Source organism: Ruditapes philippinarum, unplaced genomic scaffold (genome assembly GCF_026571515.1).
Source record: "Ruditapes philippinarum isolate M1 unplaced genomic scaffold, ASM2657151v2 ctg2916_1_1_1_1, whole genome shotgun sequence".
NCBI lineage: Eukaryota > Metazoa > Mollusca > Bivalvia > Venerida > Veneridae > Ruditapes > Ruditapes philippinarum.
The window spans coordinates 6,587-34,464 of NW_026861307.1; the positions used below are offsets into that span (position 1 = coordinate 6,587).

The following is a 27,878-nucleotide window of genomic DNA, read 5'->3' on the forward strand; positions in this document are numbered from 1 at the left end:
TGTTGAAATGGAAATATATGTAAATAAACAATGCAAATCTACATTTAAATAACTGAAATTTATAATATAATATGGTAACACAAACAACTGACATTTCTCAACATGGAATGGGGAAAAAATTTACAGAAAAACATAATTATATACAGGAAAAAACAAACTACGTTAAAACAATACAAATTCTGTTTAAATAATATGAACAAAATATAAAATATAGTGCCAATTATTACGAGATCTTGTAACACAAGCTGATTTTAAAAAGTATAAATAATCTATATCGTAAATTAAATTCTACAGGTTATATATTAATTAAGGTAGTCTTACTGCTATGCTAATTTTCATGCCAAAAAAATTTCTTACATTGGCCAATATCTTAATAAATCGGTCATTTCTGGAACGCTATTTTTCACTATCTTTGGTATTCAATAATTTTTAACTGTTTGTAGCCAGAATTTTGTACTTCCAGATAAAGGATGAGTGATAGTAAATAATCTAATGCCAAAGATTTTGAAAAAATAACAATCCGGAAATAACCCATTTGCTACGATATTGGTCGATGTTAGAATTTTTTGGCGGGAAAGCATTACAGTAAGACTATTCTTAAGACAGAGTTACTGTGGCACTTAACCTAATAATATATGATAAATTTTACTAAATAATTAATAGTCATTAAATAGCTACTTAAAACATTCAATGAGGAATTAAAATGTTTTGTTTTGTAAAATATAAAAAACATCGACACATCATCTGGTCATCAACACAATAGGGTTAGGGTAGACAGCAATTGTAGGCACCATAATATGGTATGTACATTACATGGAGCCTATGTGCCTTGTACACATTTTGAGTTTTGTTTTTGTTTTTTTATGTCTGATGACATAATTATCTATTGTATTACAGACATTCCGTTATTGACTAATTCCCTTTAAGCATCTAACTAGTACATGGAATATGAGTATATGATTATTATTATCGTAACAATTATCCAATGATTTTATTTTAATGAAAAATGTTTGATTTTAAGATCCTGAGCATTAAAATCATAATAAAAGTCTATTTTTACCATCTCTCTGAAGTATTAACTTGAACGCGTAACTACATTAATTTTGCACTGGTTCCTAGCCATTATTCAATGGATCAGCAAAGATTTGGAATCTATCTATAGTAACAGAAAGCATTTATTTAACTATAAAAAAAACATCAAATAAACTGAACAAAACATAGAACACCATGACACATATAAAAGTTTTGCATTTAAAATAAAACATGCACAAAAAGACATCCCACCCCTCCTTAAAAACTCATGTAATTTCAAATCTAAAAAAAAAAACAACCAAAAAACTGTCAGCTGTTAAACTGACGTCTGCATTGTCTATGTCTATAATTCCTACAGTGCTTATGTATGTGTAAAATTCTGTGCTAACATGTACAAGAGCTCTTCACGGTTGAAGGCAGGAATCCAAGTCTGCCGAGAAACTTTTCACACGAGAGAATATCAACGGCGGATACGCTCGGTCAGACAGCTCAAAATCTGTGTCATTATCCTCACCGGTAGACCTAAAAAGAAGATGATAAATTTGTTTGTTTCTTCGGGATTTTTTAGCCACAATGGCAGAATGATTAAACATACTTTTAAAAATCAATGAGGCGGAAACAGGTTGAATATTTTGTATATATCTTTATAATACCAGTGTGGACACAAAAGTATGGAAGGAAAGACAGCGTATACATGTATATGACTGTAAATGCACAGGATAAAAAAATATGCTTATTACATAATTATATATGCTTATTTCTCTACCTCGAAAAAATGTTCAGCTTAAACTGTTTGGTTTTTTTCTGTATGTTTTTACACCAATTTAAACACATTATTTTGTTATGTCTATGATGGTTGATCGACCTAATCAGCTGGACTAACCAGTTATTACAAATTTCTCAGTACATATGGGTATTTCACTACCTAGAAAAAATGTTTCCCTTAAACTGTTGGTTTTTTTCCTGTAATTTTTACACTAATTTTCACACATTTTGTGGTCATGTCTAAGTTAATTGATTGACCTAACAAGCTTTTCCGTATTGGATGCATACGGGCACCCGCAAAATTTCTATCCAGTCCGCGCGACAAACTTGTCGAAATAGGTCAACACAAAAAATTGCAGAATTTTCAAGAAAATCGGATTGACCTCCTTATTCAGATAGAAGAAATTTTAGACCAATGAGGACAAAGGAGGCAATCCTCTCTAAACCAATCAAAATTAACTTTATAAAGCGGGTGTTCGGTAGAACTTACAAAATTTACAAAATTTAAAACAAACTCTGCTAATTACAAACATGTAATTAATTATATGCATCCCAATGTATACGGTTTATAACATTTAAATAGAAACCAACATAAATAACAGTCAGCCCACAATGAATTGGTCAGAAAACGTTCCTGACATGCCTTCTTCGCAAGTATGCGAACTCTACAATTATAGGTAATATTTTAAATTTTTTTAGTTATACTAAATATTAGATAGACCTGTTATAAAAGACGGTAACTACTATATACGTCTTGGCCCATTTTAAAATAAGTGCTTTTTAATAATTTAATTTTAGAATTCTTAATCTAAGTATGGGATTGCCCCATCTTCCTCCCATGGCAGAGGTTGTACGTAGAGACTACCCTGTCATGGGGGATATGGTATGCACATAAACACATGTACGGATATAACAATAAGTAATTAAACATCAGCTCCCCCTTTTTAAAAGGTTATAAATGAAGTATATGCTCGCCCATATGGTCTCTTTCCGGTGGCGAGGGTAAACAAACCCAAACACACACACAACTTTTCTGGATAACTAACCAGTTATTACAAATTTCTCAGCAAATAATGAACTATTAATCCCATATGATTTCTGTTTCAACAGTGAGAGACAAATGACCGTTAGACGATCAATTGTCACATAGAAATAATGCATTGTCCAAGGATCAAACCAGAGACTCTTGTATTTCTAATCAGATGCTCTCATCTATTGAGCTAAGTTGGCAGACATTTCCCTTAATTAACTCACCTGACTTAATACATGTCAGACAAAAGGTCTAAAGTACTTAAAGGGCTACCTTAACAAAAACGTTTGTAGTTGAAGGGCTACTTTAACTTAGAAACCTAAGCATTTTTTTCAAAAGTCAACTTACTTGTAGAATGTTTTCACAGAGTAGTGTATCCACGACAACTTGCATCCATTTCTCTTACCGACATTCTGGATTTCAAGTTCCTGTAACATCATGAAAAATATCGGTCAACATACAAACAACATTTCTAATATTGTATTTCTTAGCTACTGACACTAAATATGTATAAGCAAACTTAAAGATATACTTTGCTCATCCTTGAGTAAAATATTTTAATCACAGAAATTTATTGAAATCTATAAAATTCTGACTAAATATGTCTAATTTGAATAAAAGAATGAATTATGATGTATGTGAAGCTGAGTTCCCTATTACAGTTCAAGTAAAGTTAGTCTTTTCTTTAAAAACTGCCAAAACAGAGTCCCGAGAGCTATTTATAATGCATCAGTGACTTTCATTTCTAAAAACAGAAAATCGGGAAACAAATTGTCCACTTTACTAATTTAAATATAGAGAACGGACTGGTAGAGAACAGGTTTCAAGGGTTTCCTTATTGTTTTTTCCACCTAAATTCTTTTGATTTTGACAATTATATGAAATGATTTATATTTAACCTTTAGAAAAGCTGAAGGCTGATTTAAACTGTGCATGGACTGCTCTAATTTCAAAGCATGGCAAATATATTGCTCAAAATTTACAGTGTTAGGGTTAAATACCTAATTCTGTACCAAAAAATTCCAGCTTCTGTACAAAAATTACTCTTTTACAAACACATAGTAAGGCCATCCTTAAAAAAATGTTCGTTTGCAGTAACGCGACCGACTCACAAAATTTGCCCCTACTCAAAAATTTTTTTCATGGTCTGGATAAAAAAAAATTTTTTTTGGAATCAGAAAATTATGCCTAATGTGCTTTGTTTTTGTTCTTTTAAAGGTTAATAGAAGAAATAAAATGTAGGTCTTATTAAATTAGAATTCAGTTATCAATTTATTAATTGTTACCAGATTATCAAAGCATATATTGTCCAGCATTTTGAAATTCCATGTTTATTTGGGAGATCAGTTCAATAAAAAAAAAAGAAAAAAAAAAAAAAAAATCGACCTACCTACCCACCTTGAAAATTCTGGGTCGGGTTACTGCAAACAAACATCTTTTTAAGGATGGCCTAAGGGTCACATGACCTATATCAACCCAGACAAGCTGGTTGGTTGGTCGAGTTTTTATGTTGCACCAACACAGTAAAGGTCATATGGCTCTTTTTCCACCTTCACTGGTGCAGGAAGACCTCAAGTACCCTTTTGTGCATTATTTCAAGCACGAATGGGCACCCAATTAGAAACAGACAAGCTAGAAAAAACATCTTACAATATGGAAGCTCTGTTGGACATCATTTTGAATGTTCTTGTTACGTTTGTACTTGTAGTTTGATGCATTTTCTGTACTCGGTACTCTCTTTAACACACCAGTCACCTGTACGAATGATAGTAACATAATACATGTATAATATCTACTAGTATTTCTACAGAATTTTCAGGTCACCAAAGGTCAATTTGTAACACGAAATGTAACCGAAAACTTAGACTCATATAATGATTGACAAGCTATTGGTCATAAACATTAAAAAGAATCATTTTTCTTTTTGGTTGGGTTTAATGTCATAATATAGGCCATCTTGCAACTTTTCAATTTTACTGGTGGAGGAAGACCACATGTGCCCTTCCATGCATTATTTCAGGCACAAACGGGCACCTAAGTAGAACTAAAGACCTCATCACATGACAGAATCCAAAGTTCCTGATGGGATTTGCGCGCACAGCATTAAGGGGCAAGTGGTTTTAAGCCAATGACCATAACTAATTGACCATGGATGCCCCAAAAAAAGAATTAAGATTTTTAAAAATCTCAGGATTTATATTTGTTAACATTATTTTCTTTCTTTTGTACATGCATTTCCTATAAAATTTACAATAATGAATAGAAAAATTGGTTTTAACCATAGCTATGGCAAATCTGCCTCTTAAATGCTTTGTGGTTAAAAAATAAAGAAATGGATAAGGCATATAGTTTTTTTTTTTTTAAATTAACTTATATGTACATGTAACTAAAGAGCTAAGAAGACTTTCTTAATAATAACACTGTATTATAAATTGCATAACAGTTCAAGGTTATACTTACAAATCTTTTAAAAATCATACCTGGCGACATGATGAGCGTATGTACACAAAACCAAAGAATTGCTACACAAAGTTTACAAACCAAAGCAAAATCGCAATAAAAACAAAGGGAGCTTACTCTGTTCCCTGAGATTTTATATGCACCCTTCAACATGCCAGGTGTCTTTGCATGGGAGTATTTAAACTTGGGAAGTGTCAGACTTGGATGTTCGGGGCTTGTCATCATCAACACTTTACCTGAAACACCATCGGTACGTATTATTACTAATACTTTGTTCATGAAATAATATTGTCACCTTAGTGAATTAACTAATTAACTCCTGTTAAATTTAGAAGAACTTATTTTGTTAGTGTACTAAGGTGACGAAATATCCCCAACAGTAATTTAATCACTAAATAAAACAAGATATGTTTGTAAAACATGTATGCCCCCTATCAGCAGCCAATTATTCATGTGATAAGGTAATTATGCATGACTTCTGACCCAGTGATCAAACAATTAATAAGGGTTATCAAGTATCTACTGGTCATGACCTTGACCTTTGACCCCTTGACCCAAAACTCAATAGGGGTCATCTGCTGGTCAAGACAAATCATCATACAAAGTTTGAAGTTCCTAGGCCTAAGCGTTTTTACTTAATTGATCAGAAACTGTTTTACTTACAAGGTCAATGTGACCTTGACCTTTGACCCCTTGACCCCAAAATCAATAGGGGTCATTTGCTGGTCATGACTAATCACCATGCCAAGTTTGAAGTTCCTAGGCCTAAGGGTTCTTTTATTATTGATCCGAAACCCTTTTAACATACAAGGTCAATGTGACCTTGACCTTTGACCCCAAAATCAATAGGGGTCATCTGCTGATCATGACCAATCACCATACCAAGTTTGAAGTTCCTAGGCCTAAGCGTTCTTAAGTTATTGATCAGAAACCGTTTTTACTTACAAGGTCGATGTGACCTTGACCTTTGACCCCTTGAACCCAAAACTCAATAGGGGTCATCTGCTGGTCACCACCAATCATCATACAAAGTTTGAAGTTAGGCCCGTTTTTTAGTTAATTGATCGGAAACCGTTTTTACTACAAGGTCAAGTGTTACATGACCTTTGACCCTTGACCCAAAAAACAATAGGTCATCTGCTGGTCATGACCAATCACCATACCAAGTTTGAAGTTCCTAGGCCTAGGGTTCTTAAGTTATTGATCGCCAGAAAGCATTTTTTTTATTACAAGGTCAATGGTCTTTTTTCCCTTTGACCCCTTAACCCAAAATCAGGTAGGGGTCATCTGCTGGTCATGACCAATGCACCATACCAAGTTTGAAGTTCCTAGGCCTAAGGGTTCTTTAGTTATTGATCGAAAACTGCTTTTACCTAAGAGGTCAATGTGACCTTGACCTTTGACCCCTTGACCCCAAAATCAATAGGGGTCATCTACTGATCATGACCAATCACCATACCAAGTTTGAAGTTCCTAGGCCTAAGGGTTCTTTAGTTTTTTATCCGAAACTGTTTTTACCTAAGAGGTCAATGTGACCTTGACCTTGACACCCTTGACCCCAAAATCAATAGGGGTCATCTACTGATCATGACCAATCACCATATCAAGTTTGTAGTCCCTAGGCCTAAGGGTTCTTTCGTTATTGATCGGAAACCGTTTTTACCTACAAGGTCATGTGACCTTGACCTTTGACCCCCTTAACTCCAAAATCAATAGGGGTCATCTACTGATCATGACCAAAATCACCATATCAAGTTTGAAAGTCCCTAGGCCTAAGGGTTCTTTCGTTATTGATCGGAAAAACCGTTTTTACCTACAAGGTCAAATGTGACCTTGACCTTTGACCACTTAACTCCCAAAATCAATAGGGGTCATCTGCTGGTCATAACCAATCACCATACCAAGTTTGAAGTTCCTAGGGCTAAGGGTTCTTTTGTTATTGATCGGAACCGTTTTTACCCAAGAGGTCAATGTGACGTTGACCTTTGACCCTTGACCCAAAATCAATAGGGGTCATCTACTGATCATGACCAATCACCATACCAAGTTTGAAGTTCCTAGGCCTTAAGGTTCTTTACTTATTGATCGGAAACCGTTTTTGCTTACAGGGTCAATGTGACCTTGACCTTTGACCCCTTGACCCCAAAATCAATAGGGGTCATCTACTGATCATGACAAATCACCATACCAAGTTTGAAGTTCCTAGGCCTTAAGGTTCTTTAGTTATTGATCGGAAACCGTTTTTGCTTACAAGGTCAATGTGACCTTGACCTTTGACCCTTGACCCCAAAATCAATAGGGGGTCATCTACTTGTCATGACCAATCACCATACCAAGTTTGAAGTTCCTAGGCCTTAAGGTTCTTTAGTTTATTGATCGGAAACCGTTTTTGCTTACAAGGTCAATGTGACCTTGACCTTTGACCCCTTGACCCCCAAAATCAATAGGGGTCATCTACTTGTCATGGACCAATCACCATACCAAGTTTGAAGTTCCTAGGCCTAAGGGTTCTTTAGTTATCACTCGGAAACCATTTGGTCTACGGACCGACGGACCGACGGACCGACGGACCGACAAGTGCAAAGCAATATACCCCCTTTTCTTCGAAATGGGGGCATAATCACTGTATGGAGTTTGGATGCAAGGAATTATATCACGAGGGTGTAGCCCGAGTGTTATAATGCTGTGCATCCGAACAACAAACAGTGATTTTATCAAGTGATAAATCATTGCTTGGGATATATTATTTGGATTCTAACACAACATCTAACAAATAAATGCTGCCGATTTGTTTCCGTACTTATTTTCAGCATGCTCCATTTTTAATGGTTACATCACATGTCTTAATATAAATCATCAACAGTGATTTTTCTTTTCCATTAAAGTGACATAATGCTCATTTTTCCATGGACAAGTTGAGCTGAAGTAACTACATTGTACACATTTCATAAGAGTGACTTATATGGTAATTTGCCATCAGTTGATCTTTGAAAATATGTAGGATAAAATATAAATCTGCTTATAAAAAGACTGCTCCACTCTTTTTATAAATTGAATGTTGCAGAATATTTCTGATGGATATTTATAAAAAATTACCTTGCTCACCTGAGTTATTTACAAAATTAAAGGGAGTAATGTAAACCCCTTAGCCACAAGGGGTTTGGAATCATGTAGACCAAACCATAGACTATGTCTTCTGCATATGATACATACTGTACATATAAATAATACAGTATTCATTTAACTTCCTGAAGTTTTTACTTACCTTCAGAAAAGAATCGTATGTATCTGAAATACTCTATGCTATGCCACGGACTGTAAAATCCATCCAGACTTTTCTCTCCTTGTCGGATATAAGACATTTTACTGATGTAACAACCTGAAAACAAATATGGAGTTTAAAATTGTGAATCAAGTAAAACCATTACCCCCATGTGGCAACAGTTGCAACATCAAATATCAGACTCAGAATCACATGGCCAAATGACTAAACTCTTAGCCTACTCAGCTAAAAAACGAAGTATGAACCAGAAAGAATATAAGAATCAAGTGAAACTGATCAGCCCTTGTCATCTTAACAGAGCAAGGCAATCCTGTCCTTCTGTGCAGTCTGACCAGTCTCTATACACTTTGCAGCTACATATTTGTATTTTGTTATTAAGAATCCTAAAAATATCAAATGGACTGTTCCAAATTCAAAGCAGGTTGAATCCATTATTTTGAATATGGTTTCTGAGTTTCACCCTTCCAGATTTTTATTTTTTGCAACAGCAGGTGTCAAGTGACGTGAGGCAGCTAGCTGTAAAAAGTTGCCCTGTACTTCACTTCAGTGTTGTTATATTTGGTCCTTCGGGATCATTGATTCCAGCACTTTAGTATTGAAAATTGAGTACCGCTCATTTTAGCCGGTGCTAGAGGGCATAAGGGATGTTGCACTTTTCTTGTTATCCCTCATGTACAGACTCAATCAAACCGAGTCTGTAATTTTCATGTACATGTAATTTTATTGTGATTTATGCTTCTGAGGTATCATCCTTTTCGCAGATTTATTTTCCACAAGAATTTCATTCAAAAAGATGTCACAAGGTACAAGGTTCAGCGTCCTGTCTGGGATTTGAACATGCAGGCATTGAGAGTCATTCAACATAAGTAGTGGTGGCCTGGCCCAGTGGTTAACTCATCAGACTAGTAATATAATGATTGCTAACCCAAATGGGTTCATACTCTGTCAGGAACAAGTTGTTGTGTTCATACTCTGTCAGGAACAAGTTGTTGTTTCCTTGAACAAGACACTTTACACTCATTGCTCAGTACTGGTTGCTTTCAGGAATGGATTGGAAAGTGTGTCTTTAAGCTTATAGCTTCCTACACAATTAAACTAAAATAAATTCTGTATAAACCAACATAAGTATTCATCATTTCAGGCCCCTTACTTATCTTTCAGATAGTTAAAATTATATATACATATACCTACCAACAAACTGAAGATGTGGCCTTTCTATGTACATGTTTCTCCATAATCCATATTTCTTCACTTTTCCAGTATTGGAACCCCACACCCTAAATCATTTAGATAAATATGTATATAAGAAACTGGCAATATGAATACAAATATTTTTACAATTCATGTCTTGTAAAATTTTAAAGACATTTGTCAACATACTGACAGCCTTGTCTAAAAAGACCACCTTTAAGACTATTGTCAATATACACTGATAATCCTGTAGAAAAAGACATCCTGCAAGAATATGTGTCAGCATGCAATGATAGTCCTGTCTAAAGAGACCACCTGCAAAATGATGTTACCTATTTGCATGAAATCCACAGGTGAAACTACAAGAACATCATCTAAGGAACTAGAACTCCGGGAGTCGGATGTGTCGCCTTGTGAACAATAAAGTTTAGGAGAAATGGACGGGACAAAAATGAAATATGAAAATTAACAAAGGGCAATAACTAAAAACAAGAGGGCCATGATGGCCCTTAGTCGCTCACCAGAAACAACTGTTTTTCAGTGTTAAAAAGCTCAACTTTAACTTGCCCATGTAGCTATATACTTTCACAACAGTGATTGTTTTTTTCCTTCATGTTGCAATTGTATTCCTATGAGACTATGTAGAATAAATGCAGAATAATTGACCAATAGAGCAGGGGTATTTTGATAGGACTTTTTTTCAGAACTTTTGTGAATGAATACACAAAATGTCACATGCAAAATATGTAAGGTGAAGATGTTTGAAATAACAATGTTTTTATACATTCTATATGTTAATATAACTGTACCTAAAAATGACAATAGGTAAAACAATGTAAAAAATATCAAAAGAAGGTCAGCTGATATCAAAATTCAATTCAGCATCAGGAATTACACCCCTTGTCCAAATTACAAGTCTGTATGTCAATAAACAAGAAAGTAGGTCAAATGAAATCAAAACAAGTCAGCTGATATGAAAATTCAATTCAGCATCAGAGATAAAACCCCTTGTCCAAATATCAAGTCTATACATAACAAGAGCTGTCGGTAGGACAGCAACGCTCGACTATTCTTAGTGCTTGATAGTAAAAAAAATGCTTGATACAGTTACTCCTCCTGTTTACAGGTTGGGGTCATGATGGTGAACAAGTGTGCAAAGTTTCAAAGCCATATGTCAATGGACTTTGAAAATATTTGAACTATTACAAAACTTTAACGTAAATTCTAAGTCGAAAAAGGGCATAATTCTGTCAAAATGCTTGATAGAGTTTACCTCCTACTGTTTACAGATTGGGGTCATGATGTTGAACAAGTGTGCAAAGTTTCAAAGCCATATGTCAATGGACTTTGAAAATATTTGACTTATTACAAAAACTTTAACGTAAATTCTAAGTCGAAAAAGGGGCATAATTCTGTCAAAATGCTTGATAGAGTTACCTCCTCCTGTCTACAGGTTGGGGTCATGATGGTGAACAAGTGTGCAAAGTTTCAAAGCCATATGTCAATTGACTTTGAAAATATTTGAACTATTACAAAAACTTTAACGTAAATTTTAAGTCGAAAAAGGGGCATAATTCTGTCAAAATGCTTGATAAAGTTACCTCCTCCTGTCTACAGGTTGGGGTCGTGATGGTGAACAAGTGTGCAAAGTTTCAAAGCCATATGTCAATGGACTTTGAAAATATTTGAACTATTACAAAAACTTTAACGTAAATTCTAAGTCGAAAAAGGGGCATAATTCTGTCAAAATGCTTGATAGAGTTACCTCCTCCTGTCTACAGGTTGGGGTCATGATGGTGAACAAGTGTGCAAAGTTTCAAAGCCATATGTCAATGGACTTTGAAAATATTTAAACTATTACAAAAACTTTAACATAAGTGGTTACGCCGACGCCGACGCTCGGGTGACTGCAATAGCTCTACTTATTCTTATCGAATAGTCGAGCTAAAAAATCACATAAGTGATATCTGATATCTCAACTGATATCAACTTTCAACTATGCACATGAAACATAAGGTTCAACAATGTGTCCCAAAATTAATTGAAATGTGCTTCCTCCAGTTTGAATCCAATTCAATAAAGATTGAAAAAATTAAAACAATTTTTCACAAAATTTAATATAAAAAAATGATCATACAAACTCCTCTTGGTTATTATAAGTGCAGAAAACAAAATCTTTCTTTTGGCCTAATTTTATTTCCTGGGGAAAAATTCTGTTCACTGACCTACCAATGACCCTATAGACAGTTTCTGATGCAACCAGTGTATTAGCAAGATTGCATTTGTGAAAAAAATCAGAACATTATTTTTTCTTTACCATTGAACTTTGCCATAGTGCATGTCTAGTGAGTTTTGGGATCAGGGTTTTATTTTAGCATGTAAAATGAATAACTATGTGCAGATATGTTTACAGTTCAGATACAAAGCATAATAATTGATTCAATGTGAAAGTATTCAAACTTGAAAAAAAAAAAAAGCATTTACTGTATTACATAGCTGTATACTACCTTTTCAATTAAGTATTACCTATTTCTGAAAACATTTATGATAAATCATCACTATAAAGTTTGTTGTTAATCATTATGTTCAAGTGATATTGTAAATCTTCCCATTGGCCATGACCTCAAATAATTTCATCAGCAAACAGGTCATTACTCCCAGCTTAGAATAATGGGGGAGTTTCCCACACTCTACTGATAAGCGGAAGTAGTAAATAAGAGGTATACAAACTACAGCCACTTGATGTAAACACAGAAATTAATAGAAAGTTTCAGAGTATTTTGACTGGTCAGTTGTTTAATTAAAGAAATAATTAATTACCAAAGGGGCTTCAGCAGCAGGAATAAAAGAATATTTTATCATTTAATATTAAGGTTATTATATTTAACAAATTGAATATATTACATTAAATCTTAAACATATAAACTGCTTTATTTTTCAACTGTACAATGTAGACAATGCAGACTGAATAACAGTATGAAAATAATCTTGGAGAAATAATCAACGCTTTCCTGTGTTAAAACTTTTAAAATATAATGCCATTATTTACATTTTATTTACGTAGAACTAATTAAAGTGAATTTACAATCTGTTTGATATAATCTATTTTGGTATATTTGTAAATTTATGATGCTTCAAATAAATATAATCATATAGAGTTTATTGCTTCAAATTTGTTCTTTAGTAAATAAAATGCATGTAGTTATATAATTTTTACAGATTGGAGACGTATGACAGAAATTAAGACTTTAAGGGAGAACCCATTCTGCTACTAGGCCTTTAGCTCAGTTTCATACTTTATTACATGTTTAAAGGCAAGATGTACTTGTATGTGCATTAAAACGTGACATAATCATGATAATGTGTGTCTGAAATAATAAAATCTTCACATTATACATCTGTCTTAATTGTTAATGAGTATCAACTACGTATTGTATGAGTCATGATATTCCATTCTAGTATGTCAAATCACTTAAATATTTTCTACAATCAAGCTAGTTTGTCAACAATTTAGAATCATGAAAAAGACGTATAAAATATGTGACCCCTGTTTAATTATAGCTGCAGGAAGTTCTGATTTCAGAATTTTCAATTGCTTGCAAATCCTATTACCCGTTCCACATGTATCAGTTTTGATGCTATGCACCTGTCTCTGACAACAGGCAACAAGAAAATTACTATTACTTCTGGCAGGTACGTATATTAACATAATATATTTTAATATACGTACCTGCTACTGGTATATAAAATATATTTTATATAGTAAATGGGTGCTGTAATTTTGTTCTTGATGATCAAGGGGTGATTATCATTATTAATTGTTATGACAATTTGATAGCTTAAGGTGTATGTATGTATTCTAGGCTTAATGAGGGTCCATCCACCCTTTCAGGCACTGAGAGTACGGACCCCGGACATGTCACCATCCTTGTCCGTAAATGTTACTATCAACCAAAAGGTGACCTATAAATTATATATATATGATGAGAATAAATTCAGTAATGCACTAAATGATACTTAATATGTGTGCAAGTCGATTTTTGTGATGATACAATTTTGATGCACGGGAGGCCAATGAGACTATTATATGCATCATGGAGAAAAATAAAAATGAGCTTGACTGATCGATAAGATTATGCAACTCGGACTGATACCTGACACATATTTTCTGTATGCACGATCGACATGCACGAGCATTCTTTCCAGGCTTTAACAAGCAAATTTTGAATGGAATTGCCATTTCTTTTCAATTTTGTCAGCTTAAGAATTTATCTAGAATTTAGAACTTATCTAGAATTCAGCTTAAGGTCTTCAGCTAACCCGTTTATATACTATGACATGACGTGAACAGATCAGATGCCGCATCAGATGAAAAACAAAAATGTTAAATAGCGGCTTAAAAAGTTTTGGAAGCCAGAACTAACATTTTGATCATTATATTGGCATTGCAAATGCGCGAGACCATAACTTCATTTTACTTTTTTACTGCTTCTCTCCATTTATTCTTTAATCTTTTGTCTTGTGGAAAATGAAACCCTCCAAACCCATTACAGAGTGGAACACAACAGTAATTCACCATTTCTAAGACTGCAGTGTTAATCAGTTTACTTTGAAATATAAACTTTAGCTTATTAATTAGATCAGTTGAATTCTCCCATTGAAATTCAATGTAAACCAGCTATACACACAGATAGCCAGCATACAGGTGTATACCTCTTATTTGTCAGGGGCGCTGCAGAGATAACTCTGCTGGATTATCTAGAAACTCTCCCATTGCTTAACAGATCACATTTATGAAAGACATTCCAACATAAGTTGTTTCCCTTTCATCAAATTTCACATTTGATCATACTTATAATTGCTACACAGTCTCTTTGTAAATATAAAATAAACATGTTTCAACTTCACACAAAGCTGTGTTTTAAATTCTACAAACTAAAGGTATAGGAGGTTACAATATGAATATATAGTGTCATTAAAAAAACTGGCACTTATTTTTTAAGAAAAGACCAATTTTACTAGACCCGTAATAGGGCACACAGCTTCCAATAGATAATTATACATTCTTTTGTTCAAATTGGAAATACTTGGTAAAAATTACTTACATTTTAATAAAGTTATGTGGTAAAAATATTTTACCCAAGGATGAGCATAGTATATCTTTAAACTATAATTTGAAGAAATGCCATGGCCTGGGGCATTTTAGCTAATCTAATTAATATGAGAAAAATTTGATAGAAGACAACATAAACTCGCTACTTTCAAAGTTTGCCGATCATCAATCTTTTACTTTAAAGACTTATCTATTTTTAGCTCTAGAAGCCCTTAAAAGGGGCAAATCAAATTAATATGAGCAAATTTGATTAAAGACTACATAAGAATGCTACAGACAAAGTTTGGTGATCATCCATCTATCAGGTCTGTAGGAGGAGATGTTTACAGGTATTTATTTATTTTTTTAGCTCTAGGTGCCCCTAAAAGGGGCAAATCAAATTAATATAAGTTAACTTGAAAAAAGACTACCTAAGAATGCTAAAGACAAAATTTGGTGATCATCCATCCATTAGTTTTGTAGAAAGAGACCTTTAAAGGTTTTTCTAATTTTAGCTATAGCGGCCCCTACAAGGGGCCAATCAAACTAATATTAGCAAACTTGATAAAAGGCTACCTATGAATGCTACAGACAAAGTTTGGTGATGATCTATCATTTACTTTAGTAGAAGAAGGTGTTTAAACGTTTTTCTATTTTTAGCTTTAGTGGCCCCTAAAAGGTGCCAATCAAATTCATATGATAGTCCAGTCAATTTGTAACAAAATATGCTAAAATACTTCAGAAAATGGGAAAAGCATGAAACTTGGCACAGATGTTAATAAAGGCAAAAGAAACGTTTTGGGCATGGGACCCATTTTATATATGCCAAGATGGTTGCCATGGCAGCCATTTTTCAAAATGGCCGCCATTACATGGAATTATCTCCTTTCTATTTCAATAGAGGCTATTTATAGTTACAATTATACTGGAAATTACCACAGTTTACACTTAACATGAGATATTTGCATCACTTATAATGAAAGATACTAGTTTACAATTATAATGCTATTAATTGTTTCTGTTTCTATGGTAACAAGTTACTGAAATTACAAAACTGTCTATTTCAGTACTTTGAAATATTTTTTGATTATTTTCTCACATTCAATTTATTTGTTGTAATCCTAAGTAGACGATCATGTCAAATAACAGTGAGATATAATGCCTTAAATGCTTTATATTTAGATTGTGAGCAATTTACCATATAAAAAGTATTCAAATCGTAATGCCTAAATTTACATAATTTACAAACAGAATAGGATGATTTAACATATTCGATTATTATTTTATATTTCCTTCAGCTTAATCAACAATATTTTTCTAGCACCAAATATTACCTAAATTCCATGTTAAACACAATTGTATGATACTGAAAATGAAAGAACAAAAGCGTATGTATCCAAGGTACTATATAGTGTCTGAAAGGATGGATTGATCCTCATTAGACATAGAATACACACACAGTCCTGTAGGCATTTAGCTCTCAGATCTATTAAATGTAAAACCACTTTCATGTTGGATTATTCATAATTCAATTTGAGAGTGATTACAACCTTAAAGATATAACTCAAATAATTATTTTCATGTTTTTAAAGGGAGACACAGGCAACATTTTCATTTCTTCGTTTTGAATTTTTCATTCATTAATCTGTTAATCCTCAAAATATATACACTTGACAGTCATCGAGGATTTTGCCGGCGGCTAAATTTTGTTTATATTTACGCTTCAAACTCAAAATAAATAGAATTGATACCAAAATTTATGCTTGGACTTTTACAAATGTTGTTTTAGCGTGATTTGAGTACATAAGATAATTTTGGTACTGTCATTAATTTGCCTGCGTATTCCTTAAAGTTTTTTTTTAAATTTCATCACTTACATTCAATATTAAATCTTAGTTTTTGCGCTTTGCAAGCTCTATGAATATTGAAATTCTATTGGTGATGCTGAGTGTCCTATTTCATGTATCATAATGATATCAAGTATCTCTCAAGTTGACGGAAGTCTATCTGAGGTCAGACTTTATCTGAAGTTTATGTTAATCATAGTCCTGAAAGGATTGACAGCCTTAGACTTGATAACAATAACAACCGTGACTTAACATGCTTAATCAATCACAGGAATCTCAAAATATGAATACAACAGAGACCAACGTTTATGGAATGCAGTCTTAAAAATGTTGTCATATAAATTTGTTAATCAGGTTTCAACAAAAACCGGTAATTGTTATGCCGAAGTCGGCAGGCGGGCAGGTGAGCGGATGTCAACTTTTGGTTTCGGCTCAACTTGAGTTTGCTTTTGCATAAAGACACCAAACTTTGTATGTTTGGGCAGCTTGGGATTGCTCCCCAGGTGTTTGTGATCGAGGTCACTGCTGCTAAAAATAAAAATTCAGTTTTCGCTCAATAGTTCGAGTTTGCTTTGGTCTATTGACAACAAACTTGGTGTATGGGTAGCTTTATCAAGAAGCATCTTGGGTTTGCTACCTTGGTGTCTATGATTAAGGTCAATGTCACTGTTGCACAAAAATAGAAATTCAGTTTCCGCTCAATCACTTGAGTTTGCTTCGGCCTATTGACATCAAATTTTGTATGTGGGTAGCTTATATCAAGATGCAACTTTGTATTGCTACCAAGGTGTGTGTGTACAAGGTAAAGATCACTGTTGCTTAAAAAATAAACTCAGTTTTCACGTTATAATTTGAGTTTGCTTTCACCTATTGACTCTAAACTTGCTGTGTGGGTAGCTTATATTACGATGCAGCTTTGGATTGCTATTTAGATATCTCGGAGCAAGGACAATGCCACTTTTTTGTCAAGTCTGGAAACTGCTGAGCTTTAACAACAAAACCCAGCACAAAATACTGACAGTGATTCTCAATAATAACAAACAACACATTCATCACAAAGTCTGTTCCAAAAGCTTTTAGAATTAAGAGAGACATACCCTAGGTATCTGATGTTTTATGGGCAGCAAGGCATACTTATATTATTTTCAATGTATGCCACATTCGTTCTAAACCTTAGACGTGGTGGCCCCTTAGAAGAAAAACAGTGTCAAGATATGGCAAATTATCTAGCAGTTAGTCAAGTGTTTTCCTTGATCTGATAATAGCACGGAAATGCCGAGTCTTCATATAAAGGGCTGTTGAATTTGTAATGTCTAAAAATAAAAACTTGTTAGAACATGCCTTTTGGAATTTTGTTTAAAAATATGAGAAAACATGATTGCAAACGGAGGCCAAAAGTCATGAAACCCATCAATTAAATATAAAATTTTGTGGCACAGGGCATCCTTAGGGACACCAAAATGGAATTTGACATATAATTAAGGGTGGTGGTGGCATTAAAGAAAGAAGAGGGGTATTATATCAATTTTTGATACATCCCGAAGGTAAAGAAAGGTTGATGTTATTTACAATAATGAGTTAGTGTAATTTCTAACTAGATTAGTCTTGAAAGTTTGTGTCAAGTTAGCAGTTAATCAATCGAAGACCAATGTGTAGTGTATAAAGCAGTTATTTCATCAAAGGTGTGTCAAAATCTGAGCTTGTAAACTGCAAATTTCTACAAAATTATCATTCCATTTTTATACAGCAAATGGACAGTCATGTTCTTTCATATGAAGAAAAGGGATAGTTTAGAATGAATTTATTTTCTGTAACGCATACTTTGACCAGAGACATAGATAACATCTACATCTCTGCTTTGACAAAATGTACATTATATAATTATGTCTGTCAGGTTTTCGTTTTTTTCTTTCACATATTCTAAAAAATGCACTTTTATAAAGTTTCATATTTTTATGATATGACAATTCAAATACCAAATGACTGTTAAAATTTAACACATGTTAGCTTATAATTCTGTTATTCACACATTCTTTGCTTAATTCCTTTCACAGCGGTCAACAAGATAAAATTGCAAGACGTACACCTGACTTGACGGGCAGATATTTAATTTTCGTTTGCTTGAGTTATGCTAGAATTTTTAAACACTTTTGTTTCATCTGTTTGATAAGTATTTCCTTGTGATAAATTAACATTGTAAACAAAAGGGAATGATGTAAAAAAAATAATGTCTTAACATCTTTAGGAGACAGCGATGACAGACCTCTACAATATTTTATTTCATCTGATTTCCAGGGTCGTGAAAACTAATGACAAACAGAAATAATATAAAATGTTAAGTGTAATAGTTTTAAAAAGTTAAAGCAATGTTTAAATACTAATAACAACTATTTTTCTAATTACAATACCCTAATATGCAGCTATCTATCAAGTTCTCTTAGTAAAAACAAGCGTTTTTGATATTTTTAACACGTATGGCGGCCATTTTGGATTTTTCCCGCCATATTGGATTTTAAAAAATGGGTCCCATGCTCAATTTTTCTTATATATATCAAAGTTCATTTGTACCAAGTTTGGTGCTTTTCCCATTTTCTGAAGTATTTTTTCACAAATTGACTGGACTATGAGCAAACTTGATAAAAGACTTCTCAAGAATGCAACAGACAAAGTTTGGTGATCTTCCATCAATTAGTTCTGTAGGAGAAGATGTTTAAAGGTTTTTCTATTTTTAGCCCTAGAGACCCCTAAAAGGGGCCAATCAAATTCAAATGAGCAAACTTGATAAAAGACTACCTAAGAATGCTACAGACAAAGTTTGGTGATCATCCATTAATTAGTTCTGTAGAAATAGACATTTAAAGGTTTTTCTATTTTTAGCTTTAGCGGCCCCTAAAAGGGGCCAATCAAATTAATATGAGCAAACTTGATAAAACACTACCCAAGAATGCTACAGACAAAGTTTGGTGATCATCCATCCATTGGTTCTGTAGAAGAAGATGTTTAAAGGTTTTTCTATTTTTAGCCCTAGAGACCCCTAAAAGGGGCCAATCAAATTAATATGAGCAAACTTGATAAAAGACTACTTAAGAATGCTACAGACAAAGTTTGGTGATCATCCATCCATTAGTTCTGTAGAAGAAGATGTTTAAAGGTTTTTCTATTTTTAGCTCTGCTGACCCCTAAAAGGGGCCAATTGAAATGACATGAGCAAATTCAAGTGTGACTGTCACAAGGATGCTACAGACCAAATTTGAAGTAAATCTGCCCAGCAGTTTCAGAGAAGAAGACGATTGTTGACGCATGACGTCGGACGCCGGAGTATCCCCCTTTGCTACTAATAGCTCACCCTGAGCCTTCGGCTCTGGTGAGCTAAAAAAAGAAGTGCAGAGCAGCAGTTTCTGTGCACTGCACTTCTTATCAATAAGATCTATCATCACATGAAGTTTCAAGTCCATAGCTTTTATAATTTATGAGAAATGGCCTGGACAAAAATAAAGTATGAAAATAAACAAAGGGCAATAACTCAAATTTAAGAAATGCAGAGTACCGGTTCTTGTACACTGCACTTCTTCTTAATGAGATCTATCATCCTATGAAGTTTCATGTCCATAGCTTTTATACTTTAGGAGAAATGGCCTGGACAAAAATAAAGTATGAAAATTAACAAAGGGCAATAACTCAAAAATGAAGAAATGAAGAGTACCGGTTCTTGTGCACTGCACTTCTTCTTAATGAGATTTATCATCCAATAAAGTTGTAAGTCCATAGCTTTTATATTTTAGGAGAAATGGCCAGGACAAAAATAAAGTATGAAAATGGGTCAAAGACAGAAAAGGCCGGGTTGCATTTGTACACCAAATATCATGAGGCTGTGATGTTACAAAAAAAGTTTACCATCGACCCATTAATGTCGAAAATTTAATTAAGTGGGTAAACAGGAAGTGGATGAGCGACAAACCTGAAATCAAATCCCACGGTATGGGACCATGTATCTATGCTGTATGCCAAACATCAAGAGGCTGTGATAAGTAGTTGCTGAGAAAACTGTTACGAAAATTTCCTACCATTGACCATTAATGATGAAAAATTTAACTAATTTAACTAAGTGGATAAACAGGAAGGAGATAAGCGACAGACCTGAAATCTAATCCCACGGTATGGGACCATGTGTCAATGCTGTATGCCAAATATCAAGAGGCTGTGATAAGTAGTTGCTGAGAAAACTGTGACGAAAATATTTTCCCCGCCCGCCCGCCTGCCCGCCCGCCGCCCGACATTCACCATACTATAACCCGGATTTGCACCAGTGCAACCCGGCCAAAAATTAACAAAGGGCAATGACCCAAAAATTAAAAAGTGCAGAGTACCGGTTATTGTGCACTGCACTTCAGGTCATTATAAGAAGCAATTTGCCTACCAAGTTTGAAGTCAATCCGACTTATAATGACTGACTTATGCCTCGGACAAGCTTAAAGGGATGCTGACACCGAAGCTGACAGAAGTAACCCCTATGTCACCTTTTTCAAGGCGACACAAAAATGGTCTTTGAGGCAAAGGTGGACTCTTTACAAGGTTGATGTTTCCCACTTATTTCATTTCTAATTTTACTTTAAAAGCATTAAACTTGTATATCAAAATTTAATTCATGAACGTTTGTGGTTAAGGGTATTTTTTACAGTATTTTTTGAGTCTCTTTTATTGAAATAGACATTACAACCATGAATATCAGCAATTTTTAGATCAAATCTTTGTTAAAGTTACATAATTTAGAAAACAATTGGTATTAAAAATTGGCAAAGATACTGTGACCAAAGTTGTCATCATTTTTTTAAGACTAAATTTAAACCAACCTCAGACAGGCAAGCCTCCAGAGTTCCTCATCCCTCGCACATAAGTAAAATCCTCGGCATACCTGTAACATTCAAATATTTCACATTCTACACAAAAGGAATTATGCACAATTGATGTTAAGAAATATGGCAAACAAAGTCAAAGACAAAGAGAATCTTAAATGTTTTGCTCATTACTTTTATTTTCTTTGGTCTGAAGTGATATCACTATTTCAGAATGTTTACCCAAGTTGTATCAATGTGCTTGTACATGAATTATTAATCCCAGAATCTTTTTTTCTATTGATCTGAAAGTTTGCTATACAGTGTAAGGAAATAGAAAAGTGTTCTTTCATTCACAAATTGTCTCTTAAATTGGGTCAAAGAGAAAGAAAAAAATAACACAGGAGAAGATGATGTCAACTTTGACTGTATCTTGTCTATTAAGGGCAAGGTCACATTGTCAGGGCCAAAGTGTCAAGGTCATTCACAACATGTGGCCAATGCTAACAATTTCTTTTTTTTCACATGTGATTTTATATGATGTGACCTTTGCCATTATAAAGCTTAACTGAATCAAATGTCAAGGTCACAATATCAAGGTCACAATGCCAAGGTCATTGCCAGCACTTACCTCAGCAATACTCTCCAGTGACTTCATGTCAAGCTGGGAGGACACAACCCATTTAAATATGTAGATCAGAACCTCAACTGGTAGAGCAGATATGTGACATGCCTGAAATATGACACATAAACTGGATATATGACATGCCTGAAATATGACACATAAACTTGATATATGACATGCCTGAAATATGACACATAAACTGGTGGAGCAGATATTTGGCATGCCAAAAATATGACATATAAACTACTGGAAGAGCAGATTTGTGACATGCTTGAAATATGTCACATAAACTAGTATAGCAGATATGTGACATGCCTATAATATGACACATACACTGGTATAGCAGATATGTGACATGCCTGAAATATGACACATAAACTTGTTCAGCAGATATGTGAAATGTCTGAAATATGACACATAAACTGGTAGAACAGGTATGTGACATGCCTGAAATATGACACATAAACTGGTATACATAGCAGATAATGGACATGCCTGAAATATGACACATAAATTAGTAGATATGTGACATACCTGAAATATGACACATAAATTAGTAGAGCAAATATGTGACATGCCTGAAACATAACACATATACTGGTAGAGCAGATATTTATTAAAGTGCCATAAATTGGTAGAGAAAATAAGTGATGTGCATGAAATATGACACATAAACTGGATATATGACAGGCCTGAAATATGACTCATAAACTGGTAAAGCAAATATGTGACATGTCTGAAATAAGAGAGGTAAACTGATAGAGTAGATATGTGACATGTCTCAAATATGACACATAAATTGTTATACCAGATATGTGACATGTCTTAAATATGACACATAAACTGGTAGAGAAGATATGTGACATACCCGAAACATTACACATGAACTGGTAGAGTATATATGTGCCAAGCCTGAAATATGACACATAAACTGGCGGAGCAAATATGTGATGTGCCTGAATAAGATATATCAACTAGAAGTGAGAAATGTGGCATGTCTGAAATATGGCACAAAAACTGGTAGAGCGTACTAGTACATTTATTACACAATGAACAATGCTGTATTGTTAATTGTTGTAAGCAAATTGTATTACATAAAACCAGAAAGAAATTTCAAACCTACCCTCTGTTGATATGCTGGAGAACAGATTCGTTTTTCCTCCACTTTCAGATTATGGAATCTACTCAGCAGATCTGATTCCAATTCCTCACCATCATAGCTGTAATACATGTACATTTATTATCATCACTAGTCAAAACAAATCAAGACCTATTACATGGACAGACCACTTGACAACTTGACAATGCTCCCCCACCCCACCCCCTGGTTCTTATCCATGGAATAAAATCTTAATCTTTCATATAAAAATTCAGTAAAAAATTATCCCTAAATTGATGACATAAAACCTGCAAACTTGAAGAGGGACCCTTTTTGACCTATTAACTGCTATAAGTCTTATTATATAAATATGACAACTTAATATAAGTAAGTAAAGTCTTTATTTACTGAACCTTAACATTTGGTTACCCAATATTCCTTGTGAACCTCAAAGACATAATTTCTAAAATATACATCATTTACATCATGTTTATACAGTTAAATTTTCAAAATTATACATTGTATTTACATGAAAACACAAAACATAATATATTACAAGTCATGTACTTTATAGAAAAACACAATGCATATTTAAAGCACATAAAAAAAAGATTTACAAATGGAAAGAGGGATATTATTCTATAGATTGAGGTCCAAATAAATCAGAGACTTTCTAAAAATTTCTTTTTTAAGGGTTGTCTGGTACAAATAAATCTAAATTTCTTATTGACCTAAGGAAACACTCATAAGCAAGGCTTACCTGTCTACTGAACTTTCACTTTCAAATCGTTCTCGTGGACTTCTGGGATATTCTATCCTCATTTCAATGTCAGGTACAAGCTGCATGGCTCGACGATAGAAATTTACAGCTGATGAAATATAAATAGAATATTTCCTATGAATGTTAGTTTGACACTTGGCAGGACCATAAAGTTTCGTTTGTCAGGGTTTTAAGTCACAAAGGCACTGCTAAGGTCTTATGGAAATTTTGCAACTCTGCTTGCATCTCTGGTGCTCTTCATTCCATTGTTTTACACACAAGAAATCAAAATTAACAGTTATTGACATGGGAATAAAATTATAAGAATAAATATTCAATGATCCTGTTTACTTGTATTTTTAAATGTATTAATATGTTTTTCCTGTATGTTACAAAGAAGTTTATATGTAAAAAAAAATACTTGAAGACTGCCGGACACATGGAAGACAGGTAACAATATCCTTAAAATTCTTGAACTGTTACTTGCTAAGCACTCAGGATTTAAACTGGCAGATCTGAATGTCTATAAGGTACGGTAACTGCAAAATCATCATTATTTGTGGAGCACTAGTTTTTGTGGTTTCGTGTGTAGGCCAATCTTCTAATTTAAGATTCAACAAACTTTTCATTTTATCTGTTGTACAAGTATTTTTATCTCATTAATTGCTTTTCACTTTTAGATATGCAAAATCAGAATACCCAGGAATTTTAAAACCCATAAAAATGTCCTTTTTTTACAAAACCACAAAATTTCATGTCCGCCAAATCAAGTGAATTTCCTGTACTTTCCTACAAACTCTTTAACATGATCATCAAAGTCAAAGATATTTCGAAATCATTACCTTCATAGAGTGACCCCTCTTGTTCCAGTTTAGATCCCATCAAGAACAATGCAGCAGCCTATAACAAAGGGAGACAATTGATATCTTTCGTGTGAATACCTACAAGGGGTGGCGAACAAATATTGTTTCCTTCCATATCAGTCAGTAAATAAGATGGAACACATCAATTTATGTGGATACCAAAAGATAACAATATTTGCAAATTTGCTTATTTGGGAGTACTAACCTCACAATACTCGCTCTCTTTTTCACATTAAATTATATTTATTTCTAAAACTACCACAAAACTTACAAACCGAGCGTCAGTATTTTAAAATTTCTATTTTCAGGGTCATCACACTAGATTCTATCCGAATTGAGAAAATAACGGGTCTTTTGTTTAATCTACCACTGTGCTTGGTGTATTTTGTAAGAGGACTGACAGTTGTGTGTAGGTAGCAAAAGCCTGCTAACATCACTGTAAAAAAAGAAGTTACAAATGGTGGTTTTCAAAGGGAGCTTACCTCTTTCTCCACCTCATCTTTTTCAGATAATTCTTGATTAGTCATGTTTGCCTGACTTCCCTTTAATTCTGCCTGCCATTGCTGCCTAAATTGTTCCAATTGACCTTAAGAGTATAATAAGACACTTATTATAAACAAAAATAAATAGGTCAAGAATAAACAAATTAATAGGTGAAGGATGATAATACATAATTAACGATAGTTACAAAGGTCAAGTGAAATTCCAATTTTCTTATGACATGTATTCCAAATTAATTTGACATATCACATAACTTTCTTCAGATTCCGCACAAATTCAAATTAAAGGCCCATAATGCCCCAATAATGCTTAAAATTTTTATTTTTCAAAATATTTTTATTTCTAATGTCCTGTTTTAGTTAATACCAAAGAACGTTACTCATTGGACAATAAACGAAATCTTGTTTTGCTTCTGTTATTTTTTAGCAGTTAGTGATTTAGTATTTTTGTATAGAGAACAAGATCTTTAACCAGTGCATCAGTAAATATTGCCTTGATAAAATTTATGAATACACTGAAGCAAAGACAATTTAAAATTTTGATCAAAAGTTTTTTCTAAGTATTTTGAATTTGCTATAAACATCAGTGTGAGGAGACCATTTAGACATCTTAAAGTGCATTTCCGTTGGTGAATTAAACATCAAGATTATAGTATCTCATCATTCAAGCATCTTGTCTGGTTTATACTAGAATACGGCATTTAGCGTAATGCTCCAACACATTTTTACTCTCACTCTTTGATTATAATCTTTGACATTATAAGGTAAATTGTTTACTTTCTACATCCAAAGGTTCATCATTCTCATCAAATGCCAATATTTCTTCTTCTCTAAACTCCCCCTCAACTCCTTGCAACAAACTTGGCACTTCCTTTTCCAAATCCTTGAAAAGAAAATAATAACTTGTTGAAATAGAGACACTGTTCAACTTAAAAATGTGCTAATTTCTTAATATTGTAGAAAAGAAACATACACAATTTATTATGTACATGTTTGCAACTTATTCAACAAATCAGAAAATTACTCAAACTATATTTATGATTCCTTCATGATACTTTAACAATGGTTGCAGGTTATTGCAGAATTATCATTAAAAAAAAGCAAAACAAAAACAAAAACCCTGTTATGCATTTGAATAAGCTGTAAGTCTATTAATACCAAAAAATTCTTTTGCAGCAGTCTGCAAAATATACATTTATACGCTTATGTATGTCTTGTAGAATAAGAGTGTATATAGTCTTTGTTTAATGAGGGTCTATTTGCCCATTAAGACCCACGTTCATTTGTAGCTTTCGCTATAATATAAGGACTGCTGAAACATCAGTCATGCCCTTAAAGTTTAATTTTGAAACACAAATAGGTGCTAATCTACCTCGGTGAAATTTTCACATGAATCACACTTCAGGCAATGAATACTAAAGATACATGTACAATAACCTGCAACAATAATGAAGGCCGTAGGTTTCAGTGTTGCATCTAGAATTTCAAAATTATGGGGATTGTCCCCCACTAAACTGAAAAATGTTGGGATTTGAAAAACATGTTTTTGGGGGAGATGTATTTACCAAACAATATGACGACAAAAAAAGAATTCATTTATTTACGTCATTTTTGTCAACTATCGTCCACTAAACAACAAATAAGAAAAAGAAAAAAATATTGACGAAAACAAGTTAAACTGTCAATACACATACAAGATGACCAGTCGGCTGCTACACACAATTTAGTATGTATTTTAGTTATCACCGGGAGTGAAAACAAACATGGCAGAAATAAGTTGAAAAGATTGTCAGATGCAAGACTTGGCGTGCATTGACTTCATTAAAATGCTCAATCAGCAAAAAATATGCGCAAACAACACAATTGCGCGGCCTAGATGCAACACTGGCTCTTATAAGGGAGTTTCAAGCTGTCACTGTGTACACACTCCTGCCTTCTTTGTTGGCTAACTCCTCTCTGCTTAAGTTCAGACATTGGCAGCTAAATCCAATTGACCTGAGTTGTGATGCCTTAAACGTAACCATGGCCTGAGATGAAGAATTGAATGTGAACTAGCCGTCTTACACATCAATCATCAACCAATGCCTTGTCCCTCTCAATGACATGCACGTACAAAGGGGCTTATGGAGGTAAATGTCATATGTACATTGCTATTGTGTCGTGGCAGGGTCTTTCTATTAGAATGACCCTGGTCCTGGTGTTTAGTTAGGTTGCGTAATGATTACATTGCACAACAGTACAATACATGTAGGTACCTGGGTACTGCAATTTTCATTTTTAATTCTTATTTTAAACAGTTAACCTTTCCATTAATAATGGTTACCACGTTGTGACAGTTGCTGAAAACGAAAGATTAATTACCATTTTAAAGACTTCAGGCAGTCTTTGAAATTTCAAATAGTTAGTTCACGGAAGGTATACAAAATAACAGAGGAATACAAAAGTGCTCTCTTGACAGCTGCCATTTTGTGATGATTTTGATATTGGTACCCAGCTTTA

General features: G+C 33.8%; 1 protein-coding gene across 1 annotated transcript; it reads right to left on the bottom strand.

The window, feature by feature from the left end:
* Positions 1 to 877: 877 nt before the first annotated feature.
* On the bottom strand, positions 878 to 27,874 carry LOC132715195 (F-box only protein 9-like). The gene is made up of 14 exons (XM_060698181.1): positions 27,741 to 27,874; positions 26,157 to 26,262; positions 25,362 to 25,465; positions 24,859 to 24,916; positions 24,017 to 24,125; positions 23,281 to 23,377; positions 22,164 to 22,265; positions 21,551 to 21,612; positions 9,762 to 9,847; positions 8,553 to 8,666; positions 5,405 to 5,523; positions 4,478 to 4,582; positions 3,176 to 3,255; positions 878 to 1,554 (listed from the first exon to the last, which is right to left on the bottom strand). Exons 1-14 carry the CDS (start codon positions 27,741 to 27,743, stop codon positions 1,437 to 1,439), a joined length of 1,263 nt encoding a protein of 420 aa, XP_060554164.1. The 5' UTR covers positions 27,744 to 27,874; the 3' UTR covers positions 878 to 1,436.
* Positions 27,875 to 27,878: the final 4 nt, after the last annotated feature.